At 44.4% G+C, this 14401-nt stretch overlaps 1 protein-coding gene across 2 annotated transcripts in view; it reads right to left on the bottom strand.

Moving 5' to 3' along the window:
- Positions 1 to 6650, bottom strand: part of CBFB (core-binding factor subunit beta) — a 48663-nt gene extending 42013 nt beyond the window's left edge. Inside the window, exons 1-3 of one of the 2 annotated variants that reach the window (XM_084861167.1) lie at positions 6289 to 6650; positions 5895 to 5981; positions 994 to 1110 (exon numbers count right to left, since the gene is read on the bottom strand). In XM_084861167.1, the coding sequence (XP_084717293.1) occupies positions 994 to 1110; positions 5895 to 5981; positions 6289 to 6366 (282 nt within the window). In that variant the 5' untranslated portion in view covers positions 6367 to 6650. The remainder of the gene's footprint in view (positions 1 to 993; positions 1111 to 5894; positions 5982 to 6288) is intronic. The other variant, XM_084861166.1, reaches the window with a different exon arrangement.
- Between the last annotated feature and the right edge of the window lie 7751 nt (positions 6651 to 14401).

Raw genomic sequence — 14401 nt, 5'->3', positions numbered from 1 at the left:
ATAGAGCGTCGGCTTGGGGACTGAAAGGTCCCGGGTTCGATTCCGGTCAAGGGCATGTACCTTGGTTGCGGGCATATCCCCAGTAGGGGGTGTGCAAGAGGCAGCTGATCGATGACTCTCTCTCACCGATGTTTCTAACTCTCTATCTCTCTCCCTTCCTCTCTGTACAAAAAATCAATAAAAAATTTAAAAAAATAAAATTTAAAAAAAAAAAAAGCTTATTTAAAAAAAAATATATATATATATATTCTTTTTTAAAATATTATATTGAAGTTGACTTCTACATAAAAAGATGAACCAATCCAAAATATTCATTAAAATTTCACCAAAATCATAATATACATACATTAATATACATTAACTTAGTTTTTATCATATTAAAAATCACACAGCATTTTCTCAAGTTAAACAATTCTACTTACATTTTTAATCTTCAACATAAACTTCCAACATAAAAATTTTATGACATCTGTTTTCTCAGAAGCATTTTCTCAAAACAAATAAATTATTTCCAAGTTAAAATTTTCATGCTGCTTTTTTTCAAAACTAAATTACTAACAGAAGCAGAAAGCTACCCAGGAGCTATTTCTAACTATTATTAAATTTAAAGCCTAGCCTACAAAGCCTTTTCTCATTTTTCTCTTAATTTCTTTTTTACAGCACTGTACTCACAAATATTTTAGTTTAAAAAAAAAAAAAAAAAGATTATTTCCTGCCAAACATTTAAAGAAATTAAGTTTTGAATGTTCCGTGTAAGAAAAGCACACTACTCTCTTTAAATGCTAGAACTTTCTAAGATGAATGTTAATACACATGAAATCAGCAATGGAATGATATAAAAGTTTGAGTGATTTTTAAAAATTATGTATCCTTATAATATGAAAACATATCCCTTTACAATCAGAACTACAACCTCTTTATTAATGTAAATCATCAGGTAATTTCTAATAAAACAACCTATAGTATTTCAAATTACAAAGAAATGTTTCCTACCTTGCCTGCTTCTCTTTCTAAGTCGACATATTCCCGGCTAGGTGTTTGTCGCTGTTCTCCCTGCCAGCTGGCCGGAAAAAACTGGAGAGACAGATTGGTTCCTGTGGCCACAAAAGCCTTTTAGAAAAATCAATACAAACAGGATCAGGAGCAGGACATTACATAAATTATGCAGACAGTCATTTATTTTTACATCAGTTTCTGTCTTAAGCCAGGCAGCACCGAGAATACTTAAAAGTAAAAAACATGCACTCATCATTTTTCTTAAGTATTAAGTTACAAACATCTGATTCCATTTTGAGGACATTTGCCATTGGCTGCTTAAATTTAAAATCAAGCCATGGAAATCAATACTTTCTTTCAAGTCAGTTTTTGCTGACGTTAGGATTGTGCATTGCTAATGTCTAACCAGAAGCTACCATCCCTGAATTTAAAAACTTTATTTTTTAAGTGTGAAAATCATTGAAGATTTAAACATTTTGAATTCTAAAATATACAATTTGAAGTTGTATAAATGGAACATTTTAATTTTTCTTGCTAGCCCTTGCTTTAAAGCAGATGTTAACAATGCACAGGACTGTCCACTTGTGATAAACCGTACATTAGCATGTGCCCTGATAGCACTTCCCATTCTCTCTAAAATCTTGAATTAGATTAAAAATCACACAGCATTTTCTAAAATCTGACTTCAGGATAACTGGATCTGACTATAAAAAAAGAGTATTCATCTAATACTTATAAAAGATTAGGATAGCTCAACAGACAGAACAATTTAAATCCATTTCAATAAAGTGTCAATCTGTATAGTCCCTGAGCAATTTAACTGTATTTCCCCCAAGTAAAAAAATGGAACACTGTCCCTTTTCCCCAAGGGAAATTAAGAAGTAAAAAGCATTTTGAAAAAAAACACACACATTTTTCATCATCTAAATGTAAACTTTTCTTTGTTGGAATTTTTTCTTTTATTAAAATAGAATGTTTTTGTTTTATTATAACAATTAAAGTTGTAAAGCATCAAGTTTTCAAGCAGAGTCTTCATCTGAAAGTAAGGTTTCACATTTTGGCGATTTGTTCAAAGCCTTTAGCTGATTCAAGTATCCTCTAGTTCCCCTGATGTTTAACAGCTTAGATTTTTCTTTTTAGAGGTAAAAATTATACTTCCTATTTTTATTACTGGTACCGTACATACAATTATCAACCTAACTGCTCAATTTCTACAGTTGTGATAGCATTTCCCTAATCAACTGAGATACCCTTTCTTCTGAACAGCCGTCATTACAATATTAACTTTAAAAAATCTTATCCCACTGAAACTGGTTTGGCTCAGTGGTAGCGTCGGCCTGGGGACTGAAAGGTCCCGGGTTCGATTCCGGTCAGGGACATGTACGTTGGTTGCGGGCACATCCCCGGTGGGGGGTGTGCAAGAGGCAGCTTGTCGATGTTTCTCTTTCATCGATGTTTCTAGCTCTCTATCTCTCTCCCTTCCTCTCTGTAAAAAATCAATAAAATATATTTAAAAAAATCTTATCCCACTATTAGCATAAGTTTAAAAAATAATCAAGTGAAATTAAATAAACAGTTTAAATTAAAAGCAGACTGCTAGCTGTTTCCTTAGGCAAGTTACTTAACTCTACCTCAGTTTCCTCACAAATTAATATTTGTAAAGAGCTTAGAACAGATCAAGTAAATGATATATAAGTACCTGCTAAATAAAATAAGAGAAATAATTTTGAGCTAACTTTTTCCACCCTCAGATAATTAAATTCTCAGAGCAGAGTGGTCGCAAATAAGAGATTCACCCCATGACATGAAGCCTTGTATCAAAATCTCCCAGGTAAGTTTCTTCAGTATTCACTCAGTAACAAATCCTTCTACCCACTGTATCCCAAATCAGCTCTATGCTCAGTAAAAACAGTCTACAGATCTTATTACCTCATCTCCTGTCTGAAAGCCAACCTCAGAAGAGATTTCCTGCTTCCTTACTTTATGCCCATTATCTCATCAAGATCCCTCTGAGATAGAAATGATTAAAAAAAAAAAAACACACAGATCATTCTATCATAGAATAACACTTCCCAAATTTATTTGACCACAGAACTCTTAAATGGAATACCTATACATACATGAGCTCAGGAAATTATATTTGAAAACATAAAAATGCTACACCAGTAACCCTGTCTATATTAAGATTTCCAGATTGCCCTATTTGTTATAGGTTTCATAAATTATAAAACAGCACACATTGTGCCAATCCAACATACCTTTTACCCTTCCATTTTCAGGATTAAAAATATATGGTTTTGTCCTGGCCAGGTAGCTCAGTCAGTTACAGCATTGTTCTGACACCCCAAGGTTATCAGTTCAATCTCCAATAAGGGCATATACCCAATGAATGCATAAATAAGTGGAACAACAAATCAATCTCTCACCACTCCATCTCTTTCTCTCAAAACAATAAATTTTTAAAAACATACATATGGTATTCACTGCTCTCCCAGTAGAGTCACCATACCTATCGTAAGTAATTTTTCTTTTATTAATCATTAGTGTTGAAGACATCTCCAACACTTTTACTACAGTAAGTACTTACCGGAGGAATAAATCAGTTTATCAAATAGATTTTATCCCTCACTCATGATCATTTTTATTCATACTACCTTATAGTTAAGAAGAGATGAGCATCACAGAACTTAGATTGGGAATAATTGTGGAAAATATGAATATTTTTACAATATATAACTGCTGTCAAAATAGAGGCCAAAGAATACCTTTTCCACATCTATTTTTCATAACCAAATAGGTAAAAGCTACTGCCTATTTATAAGTCAAAAGACAAATTTTAGGCATTACATTAAGTAACATCTAAACTGAATTAATCACGTATCTATGATGCAAAAGGCATTGTGCAAAGTACCTGCAGAGAGGGGAGTATATTAATAAATATAACCACAAGGTCTCCAACCTTTGGAAATAAGAATACTGTAATTTACATGTGGAGGACATGGAATTAAAAGGGGAAACTAGAGAGGGTAATGTGAAATCCCTTACCAACTGCAAATAGTTACATTATTCAACAAATTAAATCACATATGCCGTCTTCAGAGCAAATCTTTCAATGCATCTTCAACTTTCAATACTTGTCAGATATTAAGAACTTATTAAAACTTGCAGGATAAAATATTTGGAAGAGAGGAAGAACTAGAATATCTGTCTGATTTATCCCTGGAAAGAAATTTATGACAAATACATGCCACCTATAAATATTACAGCAACATTATAGTACAGTAATTCAGATACACTTCGGGTTGAATTATATTCCCAGTTCATAATTACATGCAGTAAAGTCTGATATGAGAGAAAAACTGTTAATAGCTATTCTTCATTTGGTTAAAAAAAAAAAAACACAAAAAACCCTCAGCTTTAAAAAAGTCCTGACAATAGTTTGTATCTCAACTTTTACATCAATTACCTCCAGGAAATCCACTGGTTAGGTATACCTTTTGCAAAAGGAAGCACATGCAAAGGATGATACAATTACGTGACCGACTAATAAATGATTCTTTTACCACTCAATAACAAAACCAAAAAATATTTGTCTTACACATTATATCACATGATTACAACTACTCAAAAAATTTGGCAGTGGGCTGAAAGCAGGAGCTTTTCTTTCATAACATGCAATCATCATCAACTATTCTAGAGCTCCTGGTAAATTTAGCCAGTATCTTCTCATTTTCTGTAATATGATTCTAAAAAACCTTCATTTTAAATATGGAAATAACCTTTAGAAATACATTTAATTTTGGCGGAGAATTTAATGGTATGTAAATTACATCTCAATAAAAATAAATACGTAGATGCTTTATAAAGGAGGTGGTGGAGAAGTAAACGTACCAATATGTCCTCCTATTGTTAACCCAAACTGCACAGTAGCTTCAAGTCTCTTCAAATGCAATGGGCCCAATCACGGAGTAATTATTGGATTCCATCACATAATATTTCAACTTTTTTTTTTTTTTTTTAATAATCAACCTTTCCTTTTCTTCCTATCCATTCTCTGGCTTCTTCATCCCTGCCCCCCCCCCCCCCCCCCCCCCCCCCCCGCTTCCTTAGCATCGGACAAATCAAAAGATCAGGGACACTAGAACACTTTAATTTTTTTTCTCCTTTTAACATTAGGTTTGATGGAGGCAACGCACTAAATCTACCACTTACAATACGGCCTCAAGATCAACTGTGGTTTTTGAAAATCCATGCAGCACAAACGGGGTGTGCTTTTTAGCTTTGAAAAAAAAAAAAAGACGATAATGGTTTCTCTCTGACTCTCCTAGGGTTTAACATTCTAAGAAAAGATCGCGGCACGTTCCTTGGGTCATTTCTTCTTCTCCTTCTCTCTAAGGACAATAGATAACTGGCGTCAAGATTTATTCTTCTTAGTTCTCCTGGGCAATGAGAGCGCTTCACATACAGACTTACCAACGAACTCTAACGTCCTGGAGCCAGATCCTTGAATGAAGCCCGGTTCTTTTTCTTTCCGAATGGGGTGTTTTCTTGCTTAGAAACACCCGATCCCTGACCCAAGAGCCTACACCTAACCTTCCCCGGTGTCCGTCTGCCTCCGGTTTGTTCGCGCGGACGGCAGTTTACCGAGTCGCGCGTCTGCGAGCCAGACCCGCCGCCGCGGGCCCCGGGGAAGCGTCTCCGCGCGAGGAGGACGCGCGGCCGCCGGGCTCCGCTTTCGCAGTTTGAATCCCGAGTAGGAAGTGAGACGGCGCCGCGCTCAGTTCCGGGGCCCGCGGCGTCCGGAACCGACCTGGGCCGCGGCGGCCCCCGCGCAACAAGTGACCCGCGCGCGCCCCGGCGCCCCCGGGACCCCCGCCCCCCGCCCCCCGCCGACTTACGATCTCCGAGCGGCCGTCGCGGCAGGCGTTCTGGAAGCGCGCCTGGCGCTCCTCGTGGGGCCGGTCCCTGAAGCCCGTGTACTTAATCTGCAAGGCGGACACACACAGCCCGAAATCAGGAGCCAAATCCGCGGCGGCGGCGGCGCCGCCCGCGCGCCCGCCCTCCCGCCCGCCGCCCCGCGCGACGCCGATAAGGACAAGCAGAGCCTGCGGGCAGACGGCGGCCCCGGCGAGATTGCCCGCCGCCGCGGGAGCCGGCGCCGCGGGGGTCCCGGGGAGGGGTCCCGGGGGCTTCCCGGGGCGCCGCGCCGCCCAAACTTTTCTCCGCCCGGGCCCACTCGGGGCGCGCGCCGCGGCCTTCGCGCCGTCCCGCCCGCCCGCCCGCCCGCCTCACCTCGCATTCGCGGCTCAGCTTCCTGAAGAACTCCTCGTTCTCGAACTTGCTTCTCTGGTCGGGCACGACGCGCGGCATCTTCCCGCCCTTTGGGTCAGACCGCGTCAGGCCGGTCGGGCTCCGGGGCTTAGCGCGGGCCACCCGCTGGCCGGCTCCGCGTGGACCGACTGACTGACCGCTGCCCGCGGAGCCCTTTGTTTGAGGCGCCCGCGCGCGTGGGCTCCGGCTCCCGGGGTCTGAGGTGGTGGTGGTGCCGCCGCCGCCGCCGCCGCCGCTGCCGCCTCAGCCGTTGCCTGCCGCCCGCGCGGACCCAGCACCCGCCGCCCCCGACCGCCGCCGCCGCCGCCGCCACTTCCTCTCACCGCCCACCTCGCTGGCCCGCCGGCCCCGCCCCCGCCGGCCCCACCCCGCCCCTCGCGCGCCCGCCCGCCCGCCCCAAACTCCGGCAAACAAAACGTACCATTCACAACTCCGCGGCCCGCGCCGCGCATGCGCCGCCCCGGCCTGCGGGCCGCTAGGTGGCGGGGAGCCTGGCTCCTCCCTCCGCGCGGCCCTCCTCCCCGGGGCTGACCCCGCGGGCCACTCATGGTGTGACCGCCGCGTGGGGATCCGCCCGGTCCGTGGAGATGGAGCGAGCGGTTCCTTTCTTTTCGACCGGCTGGAACTTTTGGACTTCCGAGTCGCTAGGAAATTTAAGTCTTTGGGGGGACTTTGCGCCTCCAAACCGAAGGGGATGGGTGGGTGTGAAACGTGCAATGCAAAGACGAAAGGTGGAATCAGACCAGAGCATCCCCCACTGAACCCAGGTCATGATGGAAAGGTCGGAGCTGTGAGTGTCAGAAGGCCCTAGGTGAGATCTTACTGGACTCCCTTGCCTGCTGACTGGAGCTTTAGATGAGACTTTGGACCGCTCAGCCTCTGCTCATTTCCAAAATTCAGACTTGAACAAGTTCACAGTATTAGAGTGAGAGCTTTGATGTAGGTCTAACACATAATGAGCACTCGATTAAGTTACGTTTTTAAAGAATAGCAAGCTGGATTTATAAATGTATCCTAATGCCAGTCCATACCTTTACCCAAATGTGCAAACAAATCCCAAAAGATTCACAACTTCTAGGAGTCATTGAGCCCAAGCTGTAGAGAGTCTGACTTGGGGTTTATGACAGACCTTGACTCCAAGTTGATCCTCAATAAATTCTGATCCTTGCCCTAGCCGGTTTGACTCAGTGGATAGAGCGTTGGCCTGCGGACTGAAGGGTCCTGAGTTAATTCCAGTCAAGGGCACTTGCCAGGGTTTCGAGCTGGGTCCCCATTAGGGGGCGTGCAGGAAGAAGCCAATGATTCTCTCTCATCATTGACGTTTCTATCTCTCTCCTCCCTTCCTCTCTGAAATTAATAAATATATATATATATATATATATATATATATATATATATATATATATATTAAAAATTCCGATCATTGCCCTAGCTGGTTTGGCTCAGGGGATAGAGCCTGCGAACCAAAGGGTCCCGGGTTTAATTCAGGTCAAGGGCACATGCCTGGGGTTGCAGGCTCAATCCCAGGTTGGAGGGATGCAGGAGGCAGCCAATCAATGATTCTCTCTCCTCATTGATGTTTCTATCTCTCTTTCCCTCTCACTTCCTCTCTGAAATCAATAAAAAAAATATTTTTTTAAAATTCTGATCCTTGAAATTCCAACTTGTCAAAAACTGAGTTCAAGGATGGCAAGTGGTGCCAACTCTGATTGACAGTAACTGGCCATATTGCAAAGGATTGTGAAGAGACACCTAAACTCATGGGAATTAGTGCCCAGAGCAATTTGTAATGTCTGCGTGAATGCAGAGTTTGGCTGAATTTCCCACCCTTGTCTAGTCCTATCTCATGTTTATAGATATAGTACTGAGCTTGAGTGACCAACTGTCCTGGTTTTCCTGAGACTGTCCTATTTTAGCAATGAAACTCCCATGTCCCAGGAAATCACCCACTCCCAAGCAAAATGGGATGGTTGGTAACCCTAACTGAGGTCCAGAAAGTGATCCATCACCCAAGTTCAGGGAGGGAATTGTCAGCAAAGTCAGACCTGTAGGCTGATGGTTTTAACAAACACACTCTTTCTAAATAGTAAATAGAGTCTCTTCCTTCCCAGGGCATGCTCCTCTGTCCATACCAAGCATGTGTGAATGAATGTATGTTTGTACACAAATAGAATAGATATGGATGTCAACAACCACTATTGTTGGGCCTCCCTCTTTCTCAGAATCTTCCTCTCAGGTCTTCTTCAATTGCAAGTGACAGAAACCCAATTCAAGCAAATAGAGCTAAAAAGGGGTCTGTTTTATTTTAAGTAAATAAATCACAGAGAGAGTCTCTTTTTTTATTCCTCCATTTCTTCTGACTCCTTAGTGCTCTCAAGCTCTCTTGATGGCATTAATTTCCTGGCAAAGGATGGGAACAGCCATTTTTCCATTGCCAAGTCATAAAATTCCTGGGAAGGTCTTTGATTAGCCCAGGTCAGATACTCTCCCCTCTACCAAATCATTATATCCAGGCTGATGTGATGTCACTGACCAGTTTATGTCATATACGCTCCCATCTAGACTTGGGAGTCTGGGTTTGACATCCTCAGAGAGAACCTGATGGTTGAAAGAAGGAAAGAGCAATTTTACCCAAAGGAAGGAGTGGGAGTGCCTGTGGGTCCACTGAACAGTTTGTATCAGCTACATCTGGCAAAGGATGTCATTTTTATTTTGCTGCCTAAAGGCTCTGATGAAACTGGAGGGGGAAACTCCACATCAGCACAGGCAACGTGCAGACAAAACCAGCCTTCAAACATCTGCTACTTATTTTGAGAGGTGAGTGAGGCAGCTTCGTTCCCAAGGCACCGAGGCAGAACTAAGTCACTCACAGTAACAGAAGCTTTCATTCATCTGCTGCCTCTGTCTCAAGTCTTCCCATTTCAGCTAAGCCCTTTGGACGCCAGGGCAACACAGCCATTGTTCAGTGTTTCCCAAACTTTTGACATGTGTGTACCTTCTATAATTTTCGTAACGCTGAGTACCCCTTGTACTCATGAGAACGTAGAATTAGGCGCAGCTAAGCCCGGTGCAGTGCACATCCCCACCCAACTCCGGTGCAACGCATACCCCCACCAAACTCTTCCCGTACCCCTGGGGGGACGCGCACCACACTTTGGGAAACACTAGGAGAGGCACGCGATGGCTTTGCTTCCAGTCAACAAAGCCTGTCTGAGGCCAGTGGCCAGGGGAGCAGTTTCTGCTGTTGACTTCTATTGTAGGGAAAAGGAAAATATCCCAGGGGATACCACTCAGCACCACCATATTCTGTTTTAGGGGTGTCGAACTCAATCAGAGAAGGGGCCAAAATCTAAAATCCAGCCTAAATCGCGGGCCGAATGGTTTACTGAACAGTCATAAACTGACAATGTCATAAACTGACAGCGGAGTGCAGTGATGACAGCGCGGTGCGGGCCACATTGCAAGGCCTGGCGGGCTGGATTTGGCCCGCGGGCCTTGTGTTTGACACATGTGGTAGACGGCTGTATAAAACTCTCCATTTCTGTCTCTAAAAAATGACCCAGAAGCTGAAACCGGTTTGGCTCAGTGGATAAAGCGTCAGCCTGCGGACTGAAAGGTCCCGGGTTCTATTCCAGTCAAGGGCATGTACCTTAGTTTTGGGCACATTCCCAGTAGGGGGTGTGCAAGAGGCAGCTGATTGATGATTCTCTCTCATTGATGTTTCTAACTCTCTATCCCTCTCTTGCTCTCTGTAAAAAATCAATAAAATATATATATTTAAAAATAAAAATAAATTAAAAAAATGACCCAGAAAGCAGCACTTTTAATCCACAATGGGTCCAGGTGGGGCTCCCAGACCTGCTGCTGATCCTGGTCTTCGGACTCCAGTAATAATTGTTTCTGCCATGGGAAATGTGGAATAGATAGAAGGTGAAGTGACCCTAGAGTGGCTAAGATGGCCAGGCAGATACCATGAGCTCTGACAAGGAAAAGCGCAAGGTCAAGGCAAATTTTTTTAGGTTCAAGGGAGCTGGAGGCGAACCATGAGAGTGCAGAGCAGGGCAGAGTCCTCCGTCAGCCTCATGGGGGTGGGAAATCATGTCCTGAGGGAAAGGGATGAAAAAGCCTGCCAGGCCAACCCAGAACAGCAACACCACAGACAGCCTTTGGCAACTCCAAGCCACAGGGTAACCCACACTCGGCACTGTCTGGCGTCCAACCAGCCAGGATGACCGGAAAACTAGCCACAGGCTGAAGGAAGTCATTGCCTCAGCTGACCTTTACATACCTTTTTTTTTTTTTTAATTAAAATTTTCACTTATTTTTAAAACGGATTTAAAGGAAATTAATACATGAAAGTTTCACCCAGGTCAGCTATATTTAGCTCTGTGCTTCTGACCATCTGGGTTTGGATTAGCAAACCCCTCCACGGCACCCTGCAATCCCAATCAGCTCTGGGAGGGCCACCAGATGGAAGCCTGAGGGCATTTGTATCTAGAAACACCCTCCTCCTTCCCAAGTCTGGCTGAAATCTCTGAAGCTCCACTGCTTGGAGCCTTCCTTTCCTAAGGATTCAGCCAGCCCAGGGCCTCCTTTGCCTCACCTTCTTGGGTGGGCAGCTGCTCCCGCCCAAGGACTCCCAGACTGATCTGGAGTGGGCAGGCGGGAATGCACTGAACAGGGGTTGTCTGGTCAAACCGCGAAGATCTGAGCTGGGTGCTTACATGTCCCTTATCTCAGTTAATTCAAGCAACCACCTTCTAAGACAGGTCTTCTTCTTCTTCTTTTTTTTATTTTTTTAAATTTTATTTATTTATTTATTTAAATATATTTTATTGATTTTTCACAGAGAGGAAGAGAAAGAGATAGAGTTAGAAACATGGATCAGCTGCCTCCTGCACACCCCCTACTGGGGATGTGCCCGCAACCAAGGTACATGCCCTTGACCGGAATCGAACCTGGGACCTTTCAGTCCGCAGGCCGACACTCTATCCACTGAGCCAAACCAGGTCTTCTTGTCCCCATTTGACAAATGAGGAAACTGAGACTCTGAAAAGGTAAAAAAGTAACCATAAGACTGTGATAAGATCCTGTCTCATTAGTGATAACAAAATGGCTTAGCATCTTTGTTCACTCCTCATCATAACACTACAAGTTTGGTATTCTTCTTCTTCACCCTATTCTACAGATGAAATTGAGGCTCCCAGGAGCTGATGGTCTCAGGGTCATGCTCTTAACCATTCCACTCTAAGGTCTCTGCTGGTGGAGATGCCACAGGTCTTGCTTTTCTCCCTAAATGAACTGTGAACTCATGGAGAGCTGTGGCTGGGGTCAGTCCTCCTGGAGCACCCAAAACATGCTCCCAAAGGGTCCCCAGTAGGTTGAATTAAGGGATCCTATTGTGGGCTTTGTGGCAGAATTTGGCTCTTGCCCCCCCCCCTTTTTTTTTTTTAAATATATTTTATTGATTTTCCACAGAGAGGAAGGAAGAGGGATAGAGAGCTAGAAACATCGGTGAGAGAGAAACATCGACTAGCTGCCTCCTGCACACCCCCTGCAGGGGATGTGCCCATAACCAATGTACACGCCCTTGACTGGAATCGAACCTGGGACCTTTCTGTCCACAGACCGACACTCTATCCACTGAGCCAAACCGGTTTCGGCTGGCTCTTGCCCTTGATGGTGATGCATTCCTGTCCCCTAGCCCAATTGTTTGTCCCTCTTTGACTTGGAAGGTCAAGGCCTAGATGTCCTGCCTCCCCAAATCCAGTAGAAAGATTGGCTTTATCCAGCTCTGGTGTCAGCAGCTACTTACATCTTCCTCTCCTTGAAGAGGGAGTGAAGTCCTCCTAGGTCCCCGAGTCTCTGGGGCATTTTTTCTAAGGAAACCCTTTCCCTTCAGTTACTGAGAAAATACTGTACCATCTTGCAGTTGAAATAGGATCTGAAACCACAAATGAGACCTGAAGGGGGTGGGAGAGAAGGGAAATTAGTGGCTGGCACAGTGCCTAAAGCCCTACCTCTACCCAGCTTCTAGTTTCTGGATGGAGATAGGCCCAAGTCCAGGATGAGGGTGTCATCTGTCTGAATAAGGCAGTTTCCTGAGCCTTAAAGAATTCTTTTCTGAGATATAATTTACATTCCATAAAATTCACTCTTAGACCCTTAAGAATTTCCCCTCCCAAGAGGTTATCCCCCCACTCTTAGCTCCCCTGCTACCCTCCCCCCACAAGCACAGAGGGAGAGGAAAGCAGAAAAGAAGCAAGTTTCCCCAGAATAGCATTTCTTCAGTGTTGGGATCAATAAACCCGTTTGCTTAAAAGGAACCAGATGATTTCATCCTTGTAATTACAAGTTTGACGTTTGCAAATCTTGCCCTGGCTCCACACGAGCCTCTTTGTCATGGGAAGCGAGAGGTTTGTCTGGGAGCCTGGGGGTGGGGGGGCTGAGCCTGGTGCGGTGGGAAGAGGCCAGGCTGGGTCAGGAGGCCTGTCTGGCCATCTTGGAGGGCTACTTTAATTTTTTAAAAATATATATATTTGATTGATTTTTCACAGAGAGGAAGGGAGAGGGATAGAGAGCTAGAAACATCGATGAGAGAGATACATCGACCAGCTGCCTCCTGCACACCCCCCACTGGGGATGTGCCCGCAACCAATGTACATGCCCTTGACCGGAATTGAACCCGGGACCCTTCAGTCCGCAGGCCGACGCTCTATCCACTGAGCCAAACAGGCCTCGGCTTGGAGGGATAATTTAGACTTGCTCCCCTTTCCCTTAACTTTCTGGTGGGTGATGAGAAACAGACTAGACTAGGGGACTAGTGGTGAGCTCTAACCACACTGCCCTCCTGCCTAAGCCCCCTCCCCCAAGCCTCTGATTTGTCTGTGGCAGGAAGGCAAAGGTGCTCAGCTTAGCATTCATGGACCCCCTGACAGTCTTTCCTTTCCTTTCTAATCCCATCTCCCGCTATTTCTCCCCGTGGCACCCTGCAATCCAGGCACACTCGCCTGCTTGCTTTTCCCACATGCTTCAGGGCCTTTGCTTTTACTGCTCTCTATCGAGCGTGACTTTTTCCTGTTTCTCAGCTGGGAAAACTCATACTTTTTCTTTAAATATGAGGCCAGGGGCCTTTGATTGTCCTCCACAGAGCAATGCCCCACAGCATGCCTCATTCTAGCATTTGAGTCCATACACTGTGCCAGGGAGAGGGTCAACACACCTAGGTCACTGCAACACCCTGGGTTCTGGGAGGACCTGGCTCCCCATTGATTTGTGATCTATAAACCAGAAGGTTACAGTTTGATTCCCAATCAGGGCACGTGCCCAGGTTGCGGGCTGGATCCCCAATGTGGGGCATGCAGGAGGCAGCCGATCAATGATGCTCTATCATCATTGATGCTCTATCTTTCTCTGTCCTTTCCTCTCTGAAATCAATGAAAATGTATATTTTAAACACTGTGCAGCCTTCATAGTGTTTCTTAAGTTGTTTTAATTATTTAAAACTTGTGGTGTCTTTTGGTAGAAAATTTAGGAAATATAGGAAAAGGAGAGAGTTCTACCACCTCCAAAGAATCATTGCTACCATTTCAGTATATTTTCTTTGGCCTCCTTTCATTCACATTTTCTCACATAGTTATGACATACTATAGATACAGTTTAAAAAAAAATTTTTTTTTATTGATTTTTTACAGAGAGGAAGGGAGAGGGATAAAGAGTTAGAAACATCAGTCAGCTGCCTCCTGCACACTCCCTACTGGGGATGTACCCACAACCAAGGTGCATGCATGCCCTTGACCAGAATCAAACCTGGGACCCTTCGATCTGCAGGCCAACAATCCATCCACTGAGCCAAACCGGTTTTGGCTAGATACAGTTTTTTTGTGTTTTTTTTTCCGTTTATAGTTTTTTATTTCATAATTATAAACTTAACTCTGCAATCCAGCTAGACTGGGAAGGGGTAAGGAAATGATGGGACCCAATAAACTGGCAAGAGCACATAGATTATGGAACATTCCAAGCAAATCGGGGTCAAGGGGTGCTCTCCTGAGCTACAGAAGGAATGGTCTGGTGG

The sequence above is a fragment of the Pipistrellus hanaki genome (assembly GCF_964339955.1).
Source record: "Pipistrellus hanaki genome assembly, chromosome: 15".
NCBI classification, from domain to species: Eukaryota; Metazoa; Chordata; class Mammalia; order Chiroptera; family Vespertilionidae; genus Pipistrellus; species Pipistrellus hanaki.
Note: the sequence above shows the minus strand (reverse complement) of the source record. Positions and strands in the feature narration are given on the sequence as shown.